General features: G+C 34.6%; 2 protein-coding genes across 2 annotated transcripts in view; both read right to left on the reverse strand.

Moving 5' to 3' along the window:
• Positions 1-1,776: 1,776 nt before the first annotated feature.
• On the reverse strand, positions 1,777-7,210 carry ND-B14.5B (NADH dehydrogenase (ubiquinone) B14.5 B subunit). The gene is made up of 3 exons (XM_069829063.1): positions 6,990-7,210; positions 3,622-3,765; positions 1,777-1,975 (listed from the first exon to the last, which is right to left on the reverse strand). Exons 1-3 carry the CDS (start codon positions 7,141-7,143, stop codon positions 1,926-1,928), a joined length of 348 nt encoding a protein of 115 aa, XP_069685164.1. The 5' UTR covers positions 7,144-7,210; the 3' UTR covers positions 1,777-1,925.
• A 5,157-nt stretch (positions 7,211-12,367) lies between these two features.
• The window catches only part of Alg7 (Alg7 dolichyl-phosphate N-acetylglucosaminephosphotransferase), a 31,180-nt gene continuing 18,002 nt past the window's right edge, over positions 12,368-25,545 (reverse strand). The window contains exons 6-7 of the mRNA XM_069829065.1: positions 23,076-23,325; positions 12,368-18,858 (exon numbers count right to left, since the gene is read on the reverse strand). Of these exons, the coding sequence (XP_069685166.1) occupies positions 18,793-18,858; positions 23,076-23,325 (316 nt within the window). The 3' untranslated portion in view covers positions 12,368-18,792. The remainder of the gene's footprint in view (positions 18,859-23,075; positions 23,326-25,545) is intronic.

A 25,545-nucleotide genomic window follows, 5' to 3' on the forward strand; every position in this document is an offset into this window, starting at 1 on the left:
ACGCTGCTTATACACACACCTATCACTTTATGTTCACTTATTAGCAAGTTTCAGTCCGCCATCTCGGGTTCTCGGCTCCTCGACTCTCTCGTACAGCAAATTGCAATGGCTTTTGAGGGCTCTCTTCTAACAATTAAAAGATTAAAAAAAAACTTAGGTTGTTATAATAAGAATACTAGTAATTATAAATTATTTATTATCATTAATAAATTTTATTTAAGTGTGAGTGTATAATGACTAATTACTGCATTATAGTTTCACATGTTCTTTTACCATTTCCCTGTGTTCTGTTTGTTTTTTCAGTAATCCTGCTTCGTTTATGTTTATTGGAAGAGCTTAAGTGTTTCATAAGTGTTAAAATAGGTTAAGATATTGTGTAATCATTGCAAGTGTTATGTAAGCATTTAGTACTTTCTTCAGCTTTAGTGGTAAGAGTGATTTGTCTTATGAGTAGATAGACAGATAGATAGATATTTGTCATCAACATTTGTATTACTTATGGTGTACCACAACTTATGTATATGGGTTTCACCATAACTTTCTATTAATATAACTACAATTAGCATGCAATCTCGACAGCCTGTTAAACTAATAACTCATCTACTCTCGCTATTAACTTAACTCCGAAAAGTCAATTCCTTCTTATTGATCTTAAATGTCCACCATCTGCTCATTACACACCTACGTTCCTTTCAGCATTCTAATCTTGCTAACTAAATTTATATATAATTCCGTCTTTCTACATTACATCAAACTCATAACACTTCACCTAGTTATACTCATTGGGATCTTTTTTCTACCTAATACCCGTCATTATAATCTTAATAAATCTTGACATGAGTATCTAGTTCACTTTAGTTTGATCATTAATTTCTTAACCACAATCAACACTCAGAAAAAAACCATAGAAAATTGGAAATACTGTCACTAAGATCATCTTTCATAACAACACTACATCACTTTCGAAGATTTACTTCTTTACAGTAAACTTCAATCGATAACTATATTTATTAACTAGCCACTTTTTAATTTACCAACTTTTTTTTTTTTTTTTCAATTTTATAACTTCCTACCTGATCTCTATATCTATGATCCCCTAAACACATTTTCATCACACTAAAACACGATTTACGACATTAAATCACCAAACTTCTTGTTGTAATTTCATTCAGACCTTTTATTTATTTTTTACCGCTCATGCACCAACTTCTAAGATTATAACTTTTTTGGCCCTTAAATGTACCCATCAACGATAAAATACTGCCTTGTGGTGACGAAATCACTATCTCTTCACCCATCATACTTTTCGCATCCTGAAGTGTATTATGAGTAGTGTTCAGGTTGCTATTTTGCACTTGTGTTGTTGTTTCGTATTTGTTTTATTGTTTTGTAATTGTATGACTGTCTCGCAATTGTGCTGTTTAATTTCTTTGGTATTGGCATGCTATTTTGTGTTTTGTTTTGTAAATTGTGTTTGTTCCCTTTTGTACTGTACCACTATTAGCACCGGGTATCTGCTCATTTGTAATACAATAAATATTCATTCATTCGATACCAAGAAGAAAATTGATGCAGCTGGCCAAATAGTCATTTTCTGTTAAAAGACTCAAACTAATGTGCTATAGTTATATTATGAGTAAAATTCGTAACATTTTGTATGTACATTTTCTGCATATCAGTAAATTGATTATCATCAAATAATAAATACAAATAAAATGCAAAAGTTAAGGAAAAAATGAGGTTATATTCTACTAATCTCCAAATGATTAAAATGTGCACGCGGATATTTCATTTATTCATAATAAATTCAATTCTTGTAAAAATTATAGCAATATCACGACACATTTCACATTCTTTGCTTTACATTCTATGTACAAACTAACATGTTCAACTTTTAAGCAAATATCTAATATTGATGTATATGTTCAACGAATTGGAGTCCAGGGCTTCAGGATTTCAGCAAACTTTTTTCGCTCTAAAACAGAAACCATACATAATTATATGTAGTTAAGAAAATGCCAAATAAAATGGCGTACATTTACAAAAAAGGTCTGAAAATGTTGAAATTAGAGCACAAAGGGAATAAATATAAGGAGAGTCTATTATCAATGAAAACATGGTTGATTTAGAAGTGCAAAGAGAACTTAATGACATCTGAAACAGATGTTTGAATATTAATTTAAAAAAGGGCGAGATACAGTAGGAAGAGAAAGAAGGTAGAAAGGGACAAGGGTAGATCACAGGTTTACAGTAGCACTTGTTTCTAACATGTGATCAACAGAACAGCAATATGATAATTCAATTTTGACTCTATTAAACAACTATGTAACAGGCTCCACTGGCCAACATGGACTATCCCTGCTGTACCTATTCATCCTTATAAATATCCTTAGACGGAAGATTTAGACATTGATAGTACTAACCATTTATGACTGAAACAAGTCTCATTCCATAACATATTTCAAATAAATTATTTTTATACACAGATTTTTCAATTGGAACCCCTGTCTCTCTCCACGCTCTATATATATATATATATATATATATATATATTTCTTTTGTGGGATAAGCCCTTTTACCTGAACACTGTCCATATGTTTATGAACTCATCAGTGCACACTACATGAAATTTGGATTACTGTGGTTTACTGGTTTTTATGTTTTTAGCATTTTAATTACTAGACAATGGAACTGATCTCCTGGCCTAGTTGCCTCATAAGTGGTGCCATGTTGGTATCACTTTTAAGATTCAGACCTGTCTTCGGGCAATTGACTAAACAACAACATAAAAAGTCCCTTATGTAACAGTTTTAATCTGACCGAGTTGAAATTTTGCACCAATACATCTCACATGTGCATTAACAAAAAATCCTCTGAGTTTACTTTTAATATAGTACGCATATTTTACTGTCCACAAATTTTTAAACTTTTATTTTTATTATTAAAAAATGGTATCGTTATTGTAATTCAATTTATCAAAATTTATAATAATAACTTAATGGACATACAAAAAACTTAGAACAAATTTTAATCATTATACTTATTATAAGAGGGAGAGTCAAAAAAAGTAACCTTAATAATATTGTTTTATTAATTAAATATGTACAATAAGACTACAAACACTTCATCACTTTTAACACATTATAACAGGAACACTTGCACTGAACATAGTGGGGACTAAGTTGAAAAGTGATTAAGTGTTTGTAGTCTTACTGTACATATTCAATTAATAAAACAGTTATTAAGATTACTTTTTGACTCTCTCTCGTAAGATTTTCGAAAATTGTCAACTAATTTGATTAAGAACTTTCAGGAGCAGCATTTTATACATAGCAAAATGCTTAAAAACAGATAAATAGAAAAATCTGATGGAGGCATGTACCAGAATTTAAATTCAATGTGCATGCCTTTCAAAAGTGTCCATTGGAGACTTAAAATATGCGAAAGAAGCAAATTAATACAACTTTCTGATGAAAGAAGAATAGGATTTTTTTGTAATAAAAAAAAACTAAAATGCAATCTTTTTTTGTCAAAATTGCTCAAATTTCAGTCATAACTACTTCATTTACTAAATAATAATCACAGGTCACCAATATTTTCACAGTCCTGAAGAGCACTAACCTGGTTCAGGAAAGTCCTCTGGATGTCTTTCCAAATAGTTTCTCAGCACAGCATCTCTTTCTGCTAAGTAATCATTTCGGTACTGGTCAAGGTGGTATCCCGCAAGACCAAATCCAACACCGGCGAGAACATGATGTTGAATACCTAGTATAAGTAGACTAAAATTATGCTGCCATTTGTAAAGATTTTGTAAAATAGATAATTTACTAGAACTGTGATACTGGTGTTTGGTTTTGTAAACTTGTGTTAAAAATCAATTTCTCCATGGTTTCTGAAGTGTAGGTTCCATTCTCGAGTAGTGTTCAATATTTGAGTGTGTTATCCACCCTATTTGTTCCATTATATCTGGCTACCCGAAACAAATTCTGGTAATACTGGCAACGATAAGAGAGAATAGATAATACCTTTAACACTTATGGCAGTTTGAACTCATATTATGTTCTGTAATTCCTAATAATGCTTTTATCAGTGCATCATTATATTCAGCATTGCTATCTCCTGTACTATCAAGAAAGCTGTACAAATCTGGAATGGAAACGAGGCCTACATACTGTAAGTGGTCCACAAAATCAAAACAACAATGAAGAGTGCTTGAACATAAGGATATTACTACAGTATTTTATTTTAGTGATTTGTTTCTTTACAGTCGTATTCTAAGAGTTGCGTATTTGTTACCTAAATAACTATATTTTATGCTTCACTTGTGTGTAAGGAAATTAATGATTTTGAACAAAAAATAAATTTCTAAAGTAATTACTTGTTGGCCTAGGCACTAGACAAAGAAGTCATTCACTGTCTAGCACTCCAGTATATGGTGAATGTTACTTATGTCCCGCACACTATAGGAGACATAGGCTAGTTTTACACTAATCCTAAACATTTAGTATAACTTGTTGCTTGTGTAGGCAGTCTTTTACATTAGATTTGCGGAAATTGGTTTATAGAGCAACATGGGCAGTGATAAAAGTGAAATATTCGGGTGAAACGAGCATTGAGCGACTTCCGCCAATTTTGGAATAGACACAGACGCACTTGAACTGCCAACATAGAAAACAAAAAATCACACTCAATCGCGTTCACCTTCATATTGACGGGATAATAAAAGCCTAACCTAAACTAAACTAAACTAAACTAACCTAACCTAAGTGCGTCGGTGTCTATTCCAAAATCGGCGGAAGTCGCTCAACGCTCGTTTAACCAATATTCGTTCAGTGGGCGGTGGATACTCTACATTGACCCAGTACTTTTGTACTTCATGTGGCAATGCTGTGCATCTTTTGATGTGTTCCATTTTCATCTGTTCATTTGTATCACACAATACACCAGGCATATGTATGAGAAATTCTATCCTGTGCAGGTGACTTGCCAAAACATCAAGATCTGTTATCAAACTGAATACCACAACAGCAGATTTACGTAGATCTTGGGGAATTATCTCGGGGTTAGTCAATAAAATCTCCCAGGTTTTATCTTTTTCTCTATCCGAATTTTGTTGTTTTTGGGCAATCTGAATTTTCTTTTGATTAGTTGTTTTACAGAATAAAATGGAAGTCCATTATTAGATGGTTGTACAATTTCAGTGCCCTTTTTAGCCAAACAGTCTACCGTTTCATTTTCCTTTATATCACAATGTGAAGGAATCCACTGTAAACTATTTTTTTGTCTGTAGTTTAGTTAGGTAATAGATAATTTTTTTATAATCTTGAATTTAGCTCCTTTTGTAAAATTATAACTTGTATGGCTATCCTTGAATCTGATAATATGACAATTTTGGAATTTATTTAACCTAGATAATAGGTTTGTAACTTCTTCAAAATTTGTTGCATATTCTCCTACAGAATAGTAAAATGAAAAGAGAGGACATGTTCCTCCAGCTTCTCTTGAATGTGATATAGGGGATCCATCTGAATAAATTTTGTAACCACTCCTTATATGGATATTTTGTCTCAATTGTTTCTATAGTCATTGTCTTCAAAATTGGTTTATCTGTTTCAAATTTTTTAATATTGTACATGGGGATCAAACTGTGTTCTATATGAATGTTATTCAATGGGTTGCCTTTCTTTCATTAATAAATTTTCTTTCCTTTGAGGAATACTTAAGTCTTTTTTATGCACTATGGCAGTCCAGTGTGTACTCGTAGGTGTTATCATTTCATCCAATGACAATGTTGCAGTTATAACGCTGTAACTCTCTTCCCAGTGTCTCGTTAGTAAAGCAGGTTACACGCAAGCCGCTGAGGATGAGAATTGGGTAGGAGAGATTTTGGAATCTATATCACTACCCCTTGCAGCCCGAAAACAAAAATCTTTTGAACTGCTTCTTATGTCAATTTCGGACACCTCTGTAAAAAGTTATATATTTTTCCCTTTTCGTACAGATTCTTGTTTCTTAATTATAGCCTACCTTATTTATGAAAATGTACAGTATAATGCATAATGCAACATTTTTTATTGAACGTTGTCCATTCCTTATATAGTATCGAATGAGGATAATAATTTTATGTATGGTATTCTCTATCTAGGATTCTATCCCCTCCTCATCAGAAATCTTAATTCGCACCCTGCTTATCTGTATATTCTAATGCACTGTTGTAGCCCTCACCCATATGTTACCAATATAACACTCGAGAGGTCCAGGATGCAATATTACAGACAGGACCATTTCCCTAGTAATTCATCCTGGACCTCTCGCATGTTATATTGGTAATTAGTAAAGGGAGAAAGGAGATGTGCCTTCTTTAGAGTAGTTCTTCTGGAAAACTACCCATAAGTATGTATTAAACTCGGTAGGCATAATAATCAAATGCAATTTGGGTAATTAGCAAGGGATCGCCGGTATTTTACAAGGTATGTGACAAGATTAGTTGGTTAATTGAGGACGTGAGGCCGAGGATCTTATTGAAATCTTTTCACACATTCCTCAGCTTCACGTCTCTTAGGCTATCCCCTCAACTAATCCACTTCTTGTCACATACATTGTAAAAGATCGGCGGTCCCTTGCCAATTACCACAATTTGTGATAAAGAGGTAAAAACGAATCCAAGTCAGGAACAGCTTTCGCGTTAGTCGATGAGTAAGCTAAGCTCTAACCCAACCCAACTACTGTTTCATATAGGCCTTTGGACATGCAAAAACCGCAATATATTATGAGCTCCATCTTTGTCAACATGTACCTAGTTCGTAGTGAAGAGCTCGGAACAGCTATAGTGACCCACAATAATGTGTACTTAACCTGTTTATACAAATAAATTAATGTTACTGAATTCCGTAGGCCAAGTATCAACCACAACACAAAATGTTCCCAATTCTAACATAGTGATAGGACAAGAGCTTACATTTTGTTACCTACATAAAACAATTACGTACCGCTTAATAGTGGGCGTCTTTGTGAGTATCTCATCAATAATATAGATACTACACCAACAGCACTTGCCATAACAGGATTCCACAACTTGGACAGAAATGGTTCAATATAATCTGGGTCTCTTGTTAATAGCTCCAAATTAGTCTTCCCCGCCATGATGTCCGACAACCTCAGATCAGGTCTGCAGACGATCGAAACGACGACCTATCGCGACGCGGGTCGTTTATTTTCGTGTGTGTATGAGAAATTGCTAGGAACTTGTCTATAAAGGCACAGACAGAGCCATCTATGGCGACGCGGGTAGTTTATTTTCGTGTGTGTATGAGAAATTGCTAGGAACTTGTCTCTAAAGGCATGGCTCTGGCACAATCATTATATGCATGCATTCCGTTTGCCTTGCAAAAGCATAAGATCGTGATCGTATAAATACATCTCATGATGGAAGCCACTTTCAAACCAAACTTATGATAGCTGAATAATAATAATAATTTTATTGTCACAAACACGCACTTTGTCATTGGCATACGTACAGTTCCAGAAAAAAGAAATGGGCCGCCTAATTTTTACAGTTCCAAATTTAATAAAACGCATTGCGCATGTGCAGTAACCAAGAGCACCTGTTACTTGCGGATAGTTTTGCGAAACTCGTTGCTTACACACATGAGGACTGCCATCAAGACTCTACCAAATAATTTTTTTCTGGTAGTCTTGTAAAAAGGAAAGCAAATAAATGTGATTTCCAATACAAGACTCTCCAAAATTTCTTTATCGGTATAAGAAGTCCTCAGATTTTCTCATAAAAAATTTTTCCTTTCTGTTCTAATGATATATTTGTCTTTACCAAACATTTTAAATTTTTAAATCTTAAAATAATATTTACATAAATAAAAATCACATGTGTACATATAAAACACATCATGTACAAATATTTTTCCAAACTTTAGAAAATTTACAACTGACTGCGTACTGGAAGGTCTCAGGTTCGATCCCGGGAGGTGACGGGGTTTTTTCTCGTTGCCAAAACTTCCAAAATGGCCCCAAGATTCACTCAGCTTCCTATAAAATTGAGTAACCTACTAATACTGGTAGTAAAATGCAGTTGGAGTATGGTGCTGACCACACCACCTCAATCTAGTACCCAGACTGAGGTCATGAAAGAACGAAGCTTTACCTCCATGCACCCCCCCCCCCCACAAGTATCTTCATGGAGTATGAAGGGCCTAACTTAGAAATCTTACCTTACCTTCTTATATTCTTTCTCTGATGATATTTTATTTTAAAAATCAATATATTTTAGTAGTATTCAGAACATTCATAATTTTAAATACAAGATACAAATCAAATCTCATCTGCCCTCTGTTAGTCTCACTATTCATGTATCACAGTCTTCAATGCATTATCTAATAATATATTAAAACTTTGAAGGGCCAAAAGAAAAGGTTTAGAGCAGAATTAACAAAATGTCTTGATATTCATATATTTTACTCAACTGATGGTTTTTATACTGCACTACAGATACCATATGTATGCTGACGACTTGCAAATAACATCCTGACGAGACTAGTGACGCAGTAAATAAAATAAATGAAGACTTGAATTCGATTTCACTGTGGGCACACAAATTTGGATTAAGATTAAATTTAGAGAAATCGTATTAGTATATAAAAAAACAATAATTTGGTTGTCTGTTTTATATTACAATATTTTTTTTAGGTGGTTCTTTTACGATGTTTTATCAACTGCTATGGTTATCCAATATCTGAATGAAATGAAGATGATAATGCTAGCAAGATGAGTCAGAGGGCCAGTGCTGAAAGTTATCCAGCATTTGCTCTTAATAGGCTGAGGAAAAACACTGGAAAAAAAAAACCCTCAATCAGATAACTTGTTCCAACCTGGATTTGAACCCGGGTCCAATAGTTTTACGGTCAGATGTGCTGTTACTTCACAGCAGTGGACCTAAAATATGTTATAATTATTCATGTTGTGATGATTATGGTAGGAAAGTCACTTCTGGATTACGAACACCAATTGCAACTGTATAATAATAGTAGGCTACATAATAATGAATGCTTTCACCATATTCTATGTAATGAGAAAAAAAGGTTCGTGGTCAACGAACGTGATTGTAACGAATATTTCAGTTCAACGAAAAAAAAAAAAAAATTGTATTCTTCATCCTTGCCTCCGGGATCCGGCCATTTAAATCCATGAATATTTCACATAAGGGACAATTCACCCAAGAATATTAATTCAAAGATAATTCGCCCAACATATTCCATTCTTGCCCTCACCCTTGGTAAATTCACCCAACAATATTCTCATATCCATATCCACGGTAATATGGTAATATTTATATTTTGTAAGCTTATAGAGTTTTAAATTTGCAGTTGCTCATAAATCAGGTCTAATGGGCGACCAAGAAGAAACTATACAAAGTGAAAGGAATGGAATGATTTTGGTCCACAGAGGTTATGAAGAAGAAGAAGAAGAAGAAGAAGAAGAAGAAGAAGAAGAAGAAGAAGAAGAAGAAGAAGCTCTATGGCGTTGTATGAGGCTAAAGAGAACTGCAGAGAATGAGTCTGTTGCGGATCTAACATAAGCTGGAGGGTGTACCATCAGGAGTGCTCCCGTTCCTTCCTTTGCGTGAGCCACTAAAACGGAACATGAATAAAAGACGTCAGAGGAAATTTCCCTCAAACCCAAAGTCACTATCAGATCTTCATGCTTTACTGCAAGAATTCTGAATAACGACAAGTGGTGAACAGTTTTTGATGTTCGATAGTTTTGATGACCATGACAGTGATGATGAAGACGATTTTGATCGAATAATAGGACATTCCAAACATATTTACACAAATTGAAACTATTTATGGTGAATATGCAGGCAAAGCCCTTGTTTTTGTGTACGCTCTTCTGCCGAATAAAAGAAAAGAATCGTACCAACTTATCCTCACGTCAATTATGCAGCAATGCTCCAACTATGGATGAGACAGACGAGAACCATCTGTAATAATTAGAGACAGTCAAAATTCGTGACTAGCAAAATCGCGAAAAACCTAAAAACCAATTAAACATAGTTTAAAACATGCTTCACATAAAAATATCATATAATTACATGTTTCAATTCGCGAAAAATCGCAAAAATTCTATGACTCGCGAATTTAGCATATTTTCTGTCGTTATTCGCGAAAAGACGCAATTTTTCAGCAATTAAATGCATTATTTAAATTTGGAAATTTTAGAAGTTCTGTTTGAAAAATGAACAAGGTTTGGGTTGCTGGCGCTAGATGATGTGAGTTGAAATGGTTCATAAACGGTTTGATGCAACTGAAAGCAGTTTGAAACCTCTCTTTGATCAGGTGCCAATCTTAAAGAATCTATCACCTCACGTAACAGTACATGCATACAGTGAACTGAAGGACATAGTTCAAGAGTCCTGGACTTTCAGTGCGAGAAGGTTTGCTGTTGTTACGTGAAGATCACAGTGATTTTGTGGGTGGAGCACTCCAAGCTATATGGGTTCCAGTTTATAATGTTGACTGTGAACGGTTTTTTTCACAGTTCTCGTGTGTGCTAACAAATAGAAGAAGAAACCTTACACAATTACAACTTAGAACTGTTGTCTGTGTACAACTTTGAATGTTAAATAATGTTAAGTATCTTAGAATTGTTGTCAACGTAAAACTTTGAATATGTAATTATAATTGTAAATTATCTTAAACAACATAATAATTTAATAAAACAGGGTGAAAATTTCAGCTTTACTCTAGAAATTTTCGTTTTCACTCAAGAATTTCTATCCTTTTTAACCAAGAATTTTAGCTCCTTTTATTCAAGAATTTTGACTGTCTCTAGTAGTAATATCTGACTTTGAAATGAGTATTATCCGAGCATTTGAGAGTGTATTTCCTCGTATCACAATTCGTCTTTGTTTTTTCCATCTGAAAAAAAGTGCTTGAAGAAAAATCCAAGAAATGGGGCTTCAGGCTACATACAACGATGAGGATGATAATACAATAAGACAAAAATTCGATGAGCTAACTAGTTTGGCCTTCATACCTGTAGAGTAAGTTTCGCCAAATTTTGATGCTTTGTTTCGGACTATCCCCAGACAAATGGCAGATTTTGCTAAATACTTTTAGAGGACATATATTGATGTTCGAGCAAAAGGTCGTCGTTCTGCAGTTGAAGCTCGAAATCAGCCAGTGTTATGGAACCAGTTTCAAGCAGCTAGAAACGAAGCCTGGCATACCAGTTTTGCAAGCATTGTAGCTAAAAAGCACCCATCAATTTTCACCACATACAGAAGGAGTAATCAGATGTTGACACGATGGCCCGGGAGTTAGATCTTGGACGTCGAATCAGAGAACCACAAAAAAGGAAGTACCAGAACCTGAATTTTAGGCTGCAGAACATTGCATCCCAGTATGGTATCATAAAGATGATGGAATATTATTGGATATTTGCATGCTTGTGGTCATAATATGGCAATGTAAATTATGATGTTTGACAGAACTTCGAAATTAAAAATATAATACATAAATATAATACATAAGACAATAAAATTATACATTTGGGACAATTTTCATTGGTTGAACTTTCTTTTGGATTAATAATTTTGGGCAAATTATCCAATGGAAGAAAGTTCCGAGGATGAAAATGCTCCTGGGCCAAAATTCCCTGGATGAATTGGCACCAAACCTTACCTCCAAGAGGCTCTATATTAAAATATTTCAATTCTACGACTGTAAATTTTATGAAAATCTCACTACAACGAGAATAAATAATTCCCCTTCATGAAAATATGACCGATTGAACGAATTCATTTTGTGTACCGTAGTTTCCTTACTCTATACTCGCTCTACTCCACACATAGTACAGTATTGTTTCCTAATTTAGTGAGTGGTTTGTTCACCCCTGAGACTCAAACGGTTTTTGTCTTCGCATTATTGTCCCACTTGATTTAGCAAGACTGGAATTTCAATGTCCATCGAGCAGTCTTAGGTAAATTATATCAACCAAGGCAGTAATGAAAGGAAAACGAAAGTAATGTTCTTTGAAGGAAAAGATGAGCCAATGCCATGTGTTCAAGCTAGATCTTTTGCATTAACATTTAATGTGCGGTAACCAACTTCAAATGCAGCACCAGATAGCTACATCAGTTCAGAGAGAGGTATAGGATCTTTGTATAGGATCGTCCTTCGTACTGTGCATGGAGAAATGGCAAAATGTCTCCAGAAATTCATTATAATGGCATTCGACCATTTCGTGTTTCTTTTAAAAGCAATACTTCAAAAGACAATATATGTTTATTATATTTCTTTAGCAGAATGACCCAATTTGAGAAATAAATATAATGATTAACGATAACAATATATACTCACACTTAAGCCATTTCATAATTTTATTGCATTATACTTTATTTAGGATATGGGCTACAATTTACCCATTAAAACTAAGGCACTTTCTTACAAACAATGAAATGTACCTCAATGCATAAACTTAAAATAAAAATAGTTACAACAATGGTGGAGAATGATGCATGAACAAAGAGAAGCTTTGTTATTGTGTATAATTTCCAAACATGTAGATAGCAAATTGAAGTAAAAAGATAAAATATAACAAAAAAATTTATAGCCTAGAAATCATACATGGAAAAATATTAATATTAACAATTTACATATTTCTGATTAAAGAACACTCTCACAATGTCATAACTAGACATTTCAATAGTACAGTTATTTTATAATCATAACAATTCTCTCCGCTAATATAATAGTAATATTAATTTACCAATGTCTTATTAGTTTCTGGATATTAATTTTCAGTCCCTTTACAGAATCATATACAGTAACAGCATTTCAGCTATTGAAATGTTTTAAAAATGAAATATAATTGAATCGGTTATTGTTGAAAGGAACTAAGTCCACTTTTTAAAGTTTTGAGATAATCGAAAAATTCACAAAACAGTTTTTTTCGATTATCTCAAAACTTTAAAAAATGGACTTAGTTCCTTTCAACAATAACCGATTCAATTATGGTGTAGTATGAAATCTCTTGGAATTCAACCTCCGTGCAAAACCAGTACCATAATTCTTTTACTAGTAGAACATTTTTAACAGGAAGGTAAAGGACAGGTAGTTATTTCTGTGAATGTATTAACAAAAGAATTTAAAACTGTTGTACATAATCATGAAGACAAAGGATAATTTTTGTCCTAGTCAGTATACTAATACCTTGTTAGAAGTCATTCCACGGTAGTTAAAGCATAACCTAGAATGCATTGCAAACGAAAATACATCTACCGTACTGTGCAAGATTTCCACGTGCTGCTGCCCACGTAACCTGAGCGAGATCACTAGGCCATGGTTCAAATACAGTGGAACGGCTTCTAATCCTGACTAATTGGCTGATAAGTTGTAACTAAAGTCCGGATTAACTGAAATAACTTAAAAGAGCAATAGGCAGGGAATTAAAACTCTACTTACAGCAACAAAACACGTCTATTATACATTTAAAAGGCATAGACTTTATATAAGCCTACATAAAGCAGCATAAATTACTCAAATCTCGTAGTGATACTGGTGAGATATTCGAGTCAGACTGGTGATTAGATTATCAGTGAAGGCTATAAACCCCAAAGTGTCCAACAGAATAGACAACGTATTTTAAGCCAATTTCTGCAGCAAATTGTTTCGAGTGATGCAGAACAAGGTCTGTTGCCACATCATCATAATTATCACATATTGCATTTTTTGGCTGTCCAGATTAATCAAAGTCTGGCTTATCGGGTTACAGATTAACCAGATTTTATTGTATTTTCAAATGTTATGTACAATCTTTTATATCAATGAATTCTATATATTAATTATTTCGCTTATATAAATTAAGAATTGCATATGTCATTAATCTCAATCAAATCACGAAATATATCATTGCACATAAATACTGTATACGAAAACTATAAGAATAGATATCGGATATAACAGGGCAAAACAATTTTCATTACAAACTTTATTTCTTTCAAAATTAATAAGCCGATTTTTGTACCTTTTCAACTCTAGTCCGTGTTGTAAAAGGAAGTTATTCATAAACATCACTAGGCTTCAGAAAAGATGTTCTTGGGTAATATTAATTCTCTTTCCCAGCATTTCATTCTTTATGAGCTGAGATGTGAGTTGTGATAAAGTGATAGTACTAATCGAAATCTATGTAAGATTAACAATCGAAAAGAGAATGGCGTCTAAAAGACTTAAGGGTAGAGGATGGTATTTTTTTTTACTTTTTTCCTATTTGGTGTAAAATATTAATATTTTGTATGTAGAGAGCTCATAGCTATAGCAACTCAACCAAATATAAATATTTTGAAAAAAAAAAAAAAATATATATATATATTTGGGGGCCCAAATTTGAAAAAAAATGTACCCAATGCAGGATTGTATTAAAACCGATATATCTAAACCGTTTTTAAAGATAGATTCAAACAGTTTTTTGCAATGTATTTGCAAAAGCATATTCTACAAACTGTCTGTAGCAGAAGTTTGATATTGGTCCCTACTTTTGTAAAATAAACAATTAAAATTTAATAACAATTTTCTGATTTCCTTCCTTGCAAACAAACGGACGTATTTTTAAAATGAAATCAATTAACAAAATTCTGTTACAGAGAAAAGTTTCCTAATAGTCTAAAGAATGCGTTTTCTAAATTTCATGCATGTATCTTTAATAGTTCAGAAATTATATCCATTTTTGTCTGGTAATGTAGCAAAAAAAAAAAAAAAAAAAAAAATGAAGTTACTGGAAACCGATAAAAGGGGGTGTGTGATTTAAAAATCCATAACGCAGAAGTTTAAAAATGACGTCTCAATATCCTATACCCACAAAATGTTATGCAATGCATTCCACAATTTAATTTACCGGAAACAACAATAAAAGTGGGAGAGTGATTTAAAAATCCATAACGCAGGAAGTTTAAAAATGGCGACTCAACACCCGATAAGGGCACAAATACCCACAAAATGTTATGCTATGCATTCCACACATATCACAGAGTATTTTAAAGATTTTTTTTTTTTTTAAATTTACTCATTTTTCACCAAAAAATACCATCCTCTCCCCTTAAAGTTTAACGAAACTGGTGCTTGATTAGGGACCAAGCTTCAAAAGTGATTATATAATTTAAGATAAAAAGTAAAAATATTGAAAAGTTCAATACACTGAGCTACAAAACGGCTTATAATAAAAGCATATAAAATAAATTCGGATAATGTACAGCTTTAAGTCTGTAGGCTGAGAAACAAGAATACATTTTTGTAGACAATACCAGCACTCTGTTCACAATGATTCAGTTCATAAAGAATGCTTTCATCTCAGTGTTTATGTTCACAGTCAAAATAACCGTTACTACAGTAAGTATTAGAAACTTGGATGCAGTCCCTCTAAAAGTTGCAAACAATGCTGTCAGTACTTGTAGGATTATTGGATCCATATTAAATGAATAGAAGAATACATTACCGTCTTTATATTGACTTTGTTCTTTAATGAACTGACAGAATTATATTATGCATATTTTAATGCTAGATAACGCCACTGTGCATACTACTAATTAATTATTCAATGACGGCAATTTGTAAAATCTTTAGTGACTGCAGTAGGAGTTGTGGTTTGTGAATTCGTGTAGCCTACTTTTTATCGACTGGAATGGTGAAAATACAGAGAGACGCAGCAAAAAGTTACTGCACTAAGCAGGGGATGTCAGGGAACAGATTGCCCGCAATCCATTGCTTGACTCACCAGTAAGCTGTAGCAGCGCGAGTGGGCATTCAATTTCATTACGGTAGGCCTAAATTATTAGTTAAGCGTTACCGAATGAATGAATGAATGAATGAATGAATGAATGAATGAATGAATGAATGAATGAATGATTGAATGGATGAATAAATAAATGAAGTAATTGATTAACTAGTGGACTTACTCGTGTTAATTATGTAAGTCTGTGCGGCTTACAGCTGTTTCGGTGCTTCATCACACCATCCTCAGAACCTACTAGATCTCAGCGTCATCTCGTACTTCTCTGCCTGTTGTGTGGGTGCGTTTGATTGTTGAAAAGTGTTGAAAAGTGGAGTCAAATAGTGTGTGTGTACTGAAATTGATCTGTGTGTTGAGAATTTGATCAGGGTGTGTTTTAATGTGTTTGTATATTTCGTATTGTTCTAGTGTATTGAGTTTTTGGTTCTTGGGTTGTATGTGTAGGATTTCCATGTCCGCATTTATGTTATTGTATGTATGGTTAGCATTGGATTCTCAACACACAGATCAATTTCAGTACACACACACTATTTGACTCCACTTTTCAACACTTTTCAACAATCAAATGCACCCACACAACAGGCGGAGAAGTACGAGATGACACCGAGATCTAGTAGGCTCTGAGGATGGTGTGATGAAGCACCGAAACAGCTGTAAGCCGCACAGACTTACATAATTAACACGAGTAAGTCCACTAGTTAATCAATTACTTATGTTCAAGTGTTAAAAGTAGTGTATGCAAGATTCAAAATGAAATAAATGAAGTTGAAAACTGACGTAAATATTACATTTCATCAAAGCAACAATTAAAAATGATGACCAGCATTCTCGATACAAATGTTACATTGTGTTAAGAGATTCCAAAACGCTCGTATCTCCGCCTCTGAGATTTTAGATATCACTCGTCTAATTTCATTATCCAGGCTTCAAGAGTATGTGGATTGTTCTTGTACACTTTCTACTTGAATATTTGCAAGCTTCTCCTCTGTTAATACCCTCTTCTGTAGTTCTGTCTTTCTGTTTAAAACAGATCCTGTTTCTTGCTATTTTCTGAATAACTTGGTTATGTATTGTCTCGAGGCATTGCAGCGTCATGGAACTGACTTAGAAACTTGCGAAAGGTACTATCATCAGTGGCGTAGCATGAAATTTTGAGCAGGGGAAGCTAACTCAAGTTGTCTTTTATGCAATATGAGAAAACGTATTACAAAAATACAGTCTTAAAATAAATAGTAGTCAATTTCCAGTCAGCAGTCGAAGATTGGTTGGAACCTCGTAAGTAACACCAATAAGGCATGAAATCAAATGATACGTAGTAAAATATGATTTCACGGTTTACACATATCTCTTAACAAATAGACACGTATAAGCATAACATTAGCTCACTACCTGTCATACTTAGAGAAATCACAATATTAGTATCATTACGTAAGTATGCGTCTGTCTTTTGGTTGTGTCCTTCATTGACAGCAAGGGAGTCAGTCATTTGTTTTTTAAATCACACTTTTGTTCGTAAGTCAGTCTTGATAATACAATTGTCCTAAAAAAAAATTCAAGTAAATTAGTGTCAGGAACTGTTATTTCGCTCATTATTTATTATATCAGCCACAATGCACACTAACACTTCAACTGAACACAACTAACGAAAAGGGATAACTCGGAAACTACTTATTTTCAATGTTAAAGCTAGCTTCTTGCGAGCCTTGAGACTAGGGTAGTTTAGTTAGAAAGGGATGGAAAATCTGTGGGGTGGATTACACAGAAGAAACCGGTCTACTTGAAAGCTGGTGTGTGCAGGTGTCTTGTTTACTGCTGCATCACAAATCATCCTGAGCTGCCGCATCACAATATTTAACGCGTAAATATAAATTCTATTAAAATTAATAAATAATTTTCTCCATAAACTGCAGGTTTATTATGAAATTATTATTAACTGGGGAAGGTAAGCTTTTTAGCTTACATTGACGCTACGCCACTGACTATCATACGATTTCTTCTTTCGGAAAAATATCTCAAATAGAAATATCCGTTGTGCAATATTATATGTACGTCACCATACTGATAGTGAACACAAATGACACAAATAATGTTCAATAACAAGTGTAGTAATGCATCACTATGTAATAACGTGCGCTCAACAAACACTTCACTCATCAACTTAACACTCCTTACGCTTCCTGCTCTGCATCCCCATCACTCGGGAATTTTAGGGCTACCATAATGAAACTGAATGCCTAACCATGCTGCTACAGCTTACCAGTGAGTCGAGCAATGGATTGAGAGCATTGTTCCCCAACGTCTTCTACATAGTGCTGTAACTTTTCACTGCCTCTCTCTCTATAAATACAAAGTGTAAAAGGATAGTCTCCATTCTCTGAATGAACTTAAATAAAATATCAGTGATCTGTAACATTTCATGTAAAGAACTCCCACTGGGTTTAGTGGAACATCTCTGAAGATACATAAAAGCAGGCAGACAAGCTATTTCAAGAATATATTGTAAGTAACAGGTAGGCCACATGCGCCTCTACTTTTTAACATGAAAGTAGTTATAACTAATCGACAAATAGTTCATTGCTATAAGAAAAAACAGCTGTGAAAGAGATAATGACCAGTGGCATTTGAAAAGAACCTCCTTTTATTTTAATAGAGTAAACTGTTGAAAGATAAAAATAAAATATAACCGTTAAAAAATACACGTTTACGAATGTTCTCTCTAGAAATAAAATAACCTTACAGCTGTATATTCGTTAATATTTGGAATTAAAACATAAATAATAAATTTGCTGTGTTCTATTCATATGTTAGTGTTCGCACTAACAAGATTCTCTTCTTTCACCATACTCTGACTGTAGTTTTACCACAACTTAGGCCAGTTTTAGGAATTATGTTCAAATCATTACAAGCACTGCATGCAACTACTAAATAGAGAACACTCAAGTATAAATGCTTTTAATGTTAATCTTTGGTCTGAAAGTCATATTGTATAATTCCTTACACATCATAAAAAAGTGACGCTAATGGATAGCGAATTGAGAATGCCAGAATACTGCAGAGTACCTGAAAATAATAAATATTACATTAGTAAGATCACATAAAAGAGCAGAAATTTCTAAACTTCCTGTTACATTTCTTCAGAAATACATAGAACTCCGAGTTTAAATAGTTGCAGAGTCTGTTATGAAGAAGACAGGTCGTTGTGTGACCTGTGGCTACGCTAAAAATAGCTCAACCATGATAAGATGTGATTCATGTCATTATTTTGTCTGCAAGGAGGATGTAAAAATGATGCCATGTGTGAGAAGTGTCCAACAACCCTCGAAGATACAGAAGAGAAGTGAGCTATAAAAGTTATGAGCAAATGGACATGTTTTAAAGAGATCAATGTTGTTTGTAATTAAGTGTAGTAACAGAAGTGCATGCGATGTACAGTGTCCCATTTATCTTGACCACCCCAACTTTGTACGCAAACACCAAATGAAAAATTGTTTCATACAAAAGGTGTACAACTGAAAAGGGGAAATACTACAGTACTGATGAAGAGGCAACCTTGTAGCATTATTTATTAATGAGATATGCGTATTAACATTGTTTCTTTAAATGACACCATGTATTCAATATTTCAATTAAGCTTGTCAAGACCTTTTCAAAAATGTATCACAGAAGGTCATTCTGATGAACAGAACGTTAATATATGGAACATTATTGGTGCTTTCCTGTCATTCATACTTCTCTCTCCAAAGCTGCCTATGGAACAGGATTTTTTTTTTGTTAACACTTCAGATGAGATGGCGATGGGGAAGAATTTTTCAGAAATTTTGTTTTTAACATAGTAGTTACCAGCAAGAGGGCTAATATGATGGAATTAGTGATAGAGAAATGGTATTTGGAGAGATGAGGCCGAGGATTCGTCACAGATTACCTGACATTCGCTTTACGATTGGGGAAAACCTCGGAAAAAACTTAACCACGTAAACAGCCCAAGCGGTAATCGAACCCACACCTGAGCTCAGCTCCAGCTCAGAAGGCAAGCGCCTCCACTGATTGAGCTATACTGATAGCTGAAAAAGTAATGCTATAAATTAATACTGTAACTTTTGATTATTTAATATGGGAAGCCCAACAGCAAACATCATGAACAGCTTCAACACTGCATTTGGAACAGAGTTAACAGCAAAGATATTAAAGAAACATAGAGTTAATTCCTATAATTTGGCAGATAAAACGATACACAGGTTACAGAAAACAACACTGGTCTCAAAATAAAAAATCTGGACAGGAAAGAAATTTCATGGCAAACACTACAATATAGAATAGCATCAACACAAAGATCTAAATTGTTGTTGTTGTTTTCTAATGCCAGGCGTTTTACAATAAAGTCATTTGACCTCTTGCACTCCAATATTTTTGAAAGATATTATCATGGCCAGCCACTGAAGCACAGATTTTGAGGTGTTCCGAATCCATTTCTTGGTTTGAGTTGCACAATGGGCAGTTAGAGAACTGATATATTCCAATTCTATGCAGGTGTTTGGCAAAACAATCATGGCCTGTTGCCAATTTAAATGCAGCTACAGACGATTTTCGTGGTAAATCGGGAATTAACTGTGGATTTTGATGCAGAGAGTTCCATTTTTTCCCTTGGGATTGAGTTATCAAATTTTGTTTGTTGAAGTCTAAGTATGTAGATTTAATAAATCTCTTCACAGAGTAATACGTAGATTTAGTAACAGGTCTGTAAGTACCAGTGCTGCCCTTCTTTGCTAGTGCATCCGCATTCTTGTTTCCCAGGATTCCACAATGGGATGGTATCCATTGGAATACAATTCTTTTATTGAGTGATATTAATTGAGAGAGCATTTTAGTTATTTCTGCTGTTTGAGATGAAGGTGTGTGTTTAGAGACAATTGATAGAATAGCTGCTTTGGAATCTGACAATATAACTGCATTTCTAAATTTATTGATGTGGGATAGAAGATTCAGATCTAAATTGTAAATGGTTAAAGGAAGGACAACTACAGTCAGAAACATACTATATTTTAACAGCATTACCAGATAAATTACAAACACACTAACATACAGAAAATACATAAAAAAAGAAGAAATAAATAGAGCCAAATGTATATAATACTGATACTCTGAAATGATAATTAGATCATTTAACACCAGTATATAAACAACTAGTAGCTACACAATACATACATACATACAGGAACACAAAGAAGCAACCAAAATCATTCATCAAGAACTTTATCAACTTGTATTCAGTAGTACAGTTAAGTTCTGAACAAGTTACAGAAAACATGAAATACAAACTATGGCATGTCTAACATATGAGGAAATGGGCGAAGAGAAAATGTGATATTGCACGGATAGTGCGTGACTCATACAAACAAACAAGCTCTCATTTCCACTGGCAAGCTAAGATAGCTCTGTAGCATCACTGACTGTGTTGTGATATGGTGACAAGTATTTGGCTGATACTTTTGGTAAACATGGAAATCGGAGATGTCAAAGACACTTTCATAGAACATTTCAAAATTCTCCAACATCTAGCAGATCTATGATTTACAAATTAGTCACAAAACTTCGTGCAACAGAATCACTGCTGAATAGAAAGAAGTCATGATGAAATAGAACATATCCTCCAACTCAGACATCTGTTATATTGGAACACTCTGATAGTAACTGATAAACAAATTCAGACAATTGATCACATATCGTATTGATTCATAAACAAAATCTGCAACATACAACCAACACGCTGCAAAACATATCTGTAGGCTTAGCTAGATCTTCAAATCAATAGAAATGTTATGCTAAATTGTGTAGCTTCCTCTACTCATTTGTCGGCCTTTGCATGGAAACTGATCACTTGCCTTCCGATAATTGTGAAGCACTGTCAACGGTACTGTTAAGACACTGTAGGGGAACAACTTAGTAAACTCCGTTGGTCTGTGCATGCGTCAATCTTAAAGAGTGACACAATATACTATTCACCTCCTTCTTTCTAATTGTCAGCGAATAACAGAAGAAGGCGTTACTTACGTAGACTGCCAATGAAGTAGAATGAAGAAGTTTGACAATGACGTAAAGTCCTGCTGAAACTAGTCCCTAAGGTAATGTATCATAATAATGTCATTATTTAAACACTGAAGTTATAAAAGTTGTTAATTTAACAAGTTTCACCATATCATTAGTGATATACAAGTATTAAAAGTGTGTAATCAAGAATGAATATAAAAGTTGACGTGTGGTCCAGTAAGTACTGAAAGATTTATGGGAATAATCTTTTTTTATGAAGCTATCATCTCTAAATGGTGCATGCACTATATTCTTATTCTTTTTTCAAAATCTAAGGCTGAACAATCCTAATGTTACTTCTAGCAGAATGAAACCACATAACACTGCCAGAAACTCCACTGGAACTGTATAACAAATTTTTAAGAATCACATTATTAGTCATGGTTCGTGACCAGTAAGGTCCCCTGATGTAAATTCTTACTATGCGAACAAGTTTCCATACATTAAAAGAGCTGGAAAACAATATCTGGAATATCATTATGTTGATCAGCAGAGAGGAACTACATCAGTTGCCAGGGAACATTTATTTTCAGCATCTCCTGTAATTGTATGCACCGCATTTGTAAGAAGAACTCGTTATGAAAACAAATCCGAAGCAAAAGGTTACTTCGTTACATTAGTTACAAATTGAAGTACCCATAGCCAATGAGACGATCAGTCTTCGCCTGAAAGCAGATTTTTAGGAGGAAACTAGAGCCAGGTTACTAAGCCTCGGCACAGGGTATTTAGGGAGCCTTGGCTGTAACTAAATATACCTGGGCAATTCCTGGTGGATGAGTACTTGTTACAGGGGGTGGATATTATTAATCGGTGACAGAGTTCCACCAGGGACCGAATATTGGTGGTATAACCAAATCAGATGGATTTAGGAAGGAAATGTGCAACCCAACCTCAGTACATCTAGAGAGGAAGGTCTAGAAGCTAAAATTTGGCAGCCCCAACACCACAATCAGGTGCAGTAGGCTAATCACCTATTCACCTTAAATTAAATGATTTTTGAAACTCTCAGTAGTATAATGAGCTCAAAGCGTTCAAAAGGAACAGAGTCAGATGCAGGAATTGTTTGAGAGCCCTCCGTTCCACACTGGAATAATGGGGCAAAGGGGCACTTCGTTTGATTCAACTTTGTACTACAATGTCTTCATGCAATTACGTAGTGTTGATAATGGTTCAAGATAGATGTGCATACAAACCTGGATGATGAGTAATATTGAAGTCAATGTTGCCTCATGTGTGGGTCCATTCCATATGAGCACAAAATTTATAAGTGTTAGATTGTTACATTCCACATATGTTTCTTTGTCACTTTTGGTATCCTCTTCTTTCCAACGGACCAAGTGTAGGACTCGAAAAGTTTGCATGCTGAGTTTACCTAAAGTATTTAAATCTGATAACTTGAATTTGGTGACACTGGCTTCCAATTTGTCAGTTCGAACGTTGTAACTAAAGAAAAAGAAAGCAATACTTGTTAGTTTATAGTGTCAGATTGATAATGTTCATAATATATTTGCATGAAATGTTATCCATTTTTTTTAACAATGATGAAACATAATTATACATGCAAATCAAGATTTCAGGCATAACTCCCTGTAAAGTTGATTTGAATAATTTCGAGGGAAAAATTGTTCCGGGGCTGGGCATCGAACCCGGGACCTTTGGTTTAACATACCAACGCTCTACCAATTGAGCTACCCGGGAACTTTACCAGACACCGATCCAATTTTTCCTTCTATATCCACAGACCTCAAAGTGGGCTGACAACCGTCAAGCAATCAACTTCGAGTGCACGCTAACTCTGTGTGACTTAAATTGTGGTTTTCTGTTAACGAACAGTGACGTGTATCGAGCAACCAACTTCGAGTGCACACAAACTCCGTGTAACTTAAATTGTAGTTTTCTGTTAACGAACAGTGACGTGTACATCTACACGTCACTGTTCGTTAACAGAAAACCACAATTTAAGTCACACGGAGTTAGTGTGCACTCGAAGTTGGTTGCTTGACGGTTGTCAGCCCACTTTGAGATCTGTAGATACAGAAGGAAAAATTTGATCGGTGTCGGGTAGAGTTCCCGGGTAGCTCAGTTGGTAGAGCATTGGTACGTTAAACCAAAGGACCCGGGTTCGATGCCCGGCCCCGGAACAATTTTTCCCTCGAAATTATTCATAATTTATACATGATAATAAGTGACTTCATCATTAGAATCACAACACCTATCCTTCAAACAGAAATATTCAGTCAACAAAATAGTGGAAATTCAAATACAGATATATAGTTTAGCTACAAAACTAAAATGTTATTGTTCAAATGCCTAGAAGTTTGCACAATCTAACAAGAGGACATTGTGATGTTATGGTTACCAGGATGGTAGAGCACATGGAAGAAGTCATAGCCAATGACGGAAGACATGTAGAACACTTAGTTGTACGATAGTTGCGATATTGTGTGCTACAAGCATTTCAGTTACCTTTTTTTTTGGACCACCCCGTATATGAGAATGGTAAATGGCCTGAATATTTTACGGAGACAGTGTTGATTCTAATACCGAAGAAAAATAATCCCAAGAAAAGTAAGGAGTTCAGGACTATCAGCCTAATATCGCACTCAGTGAAGATTCTCTTGTGAATACTGAATCGATGTTTATATTCTAAGATGAAAGAACAGTTGGAAGAAGAGCAGTTTGGCTTCAGGAAGAGAAAAGGTACGAGAGATGTAATTGGGTTGCTACAGACAATTAGCAAAAGATACCTAGAGAAGAATAAAGAAGTCTATGTAGTATTTGTGGACTTAGAAAAGGCTTTTGGCACAGTGAATTGGAATAAACTGATGGGGACCCTAAAGAAAATTGGTGTGGATTGGAAAGAAAAAAGACTGTTCAGTAATCTTTATATGAAACAACGAGTGAAAGTCAGAATAGCAGAAGAAACGTCAGAAGGAAGTGAAATTGTGAGAGGAGAACGTCAAGGATGTCCTTTATCACCTACCCTGTTCAACATCTATTTGAAGGATTTAGTAAAGAACTGTTTTCAGAACATGGGAGGAGTGATAGTATTAGGAAGATGAATAAAATGCATGAGATTTGCTGATGATATGGCGTTGTTAGCAGAAGAGGAAATGATACTAAAGGATATGCTACTGGAGCTAAGTGACAGCTGTGAGCAGTATGGGATGAAGACAAATGCAAGTAAGACAAAGAACATGGTCATAGGAAGAAAAACAAAGAAGATAAACTTGCGAATTCTAAATGAGGCAGTAGAGCAAGTGGACAGCTTCAGATACTTGGGGTGTACTATAAGCTGTAACATGAGCTGCTGCAAGGAAGTCAGAAGGAAGATAACAATGGCCAAGGAAGCTTTTAATAGAAAAAGGAGTATCTTCTGCGGACCTCTGGAAAAAGAACTAAGGAAGAGACTAGTGAAGTGCTTTGTATGGAGTGTGGAATTGTATGGGGCAGAAACATGGACATTACAACGAAGTGAAGAGAAGCAAATAGAAGGATTTGAAATGTGGATATGGAGAAGAATGGAATGTGTGAAGTGGACAGGCAGAATAAGAAATGAAAGCTGTGTTGGAAAGAGTGGGTCAAAAAAGAATGATGCTGAAACTGATCAGGAAGAGGAAAAGGAATTGGTTGAGTCACTGGCTGAGAAGAAACTGCCTACTG

This window comes from Periplaneta americana, chromosome 6 (assembly GCF_040183065.1).
Source record: "Periplaneta americana isolate PAMFEO1 chromosome 6, P.americana_PAMFEO1_priV1, whole genome shotgun sequence".
Lineage (NCBI taxonomy): Eukaryota > Metazoa > Arthropoda > Insecta > Blattodea > Blattidae > Periplaneta > Periplaneta americana.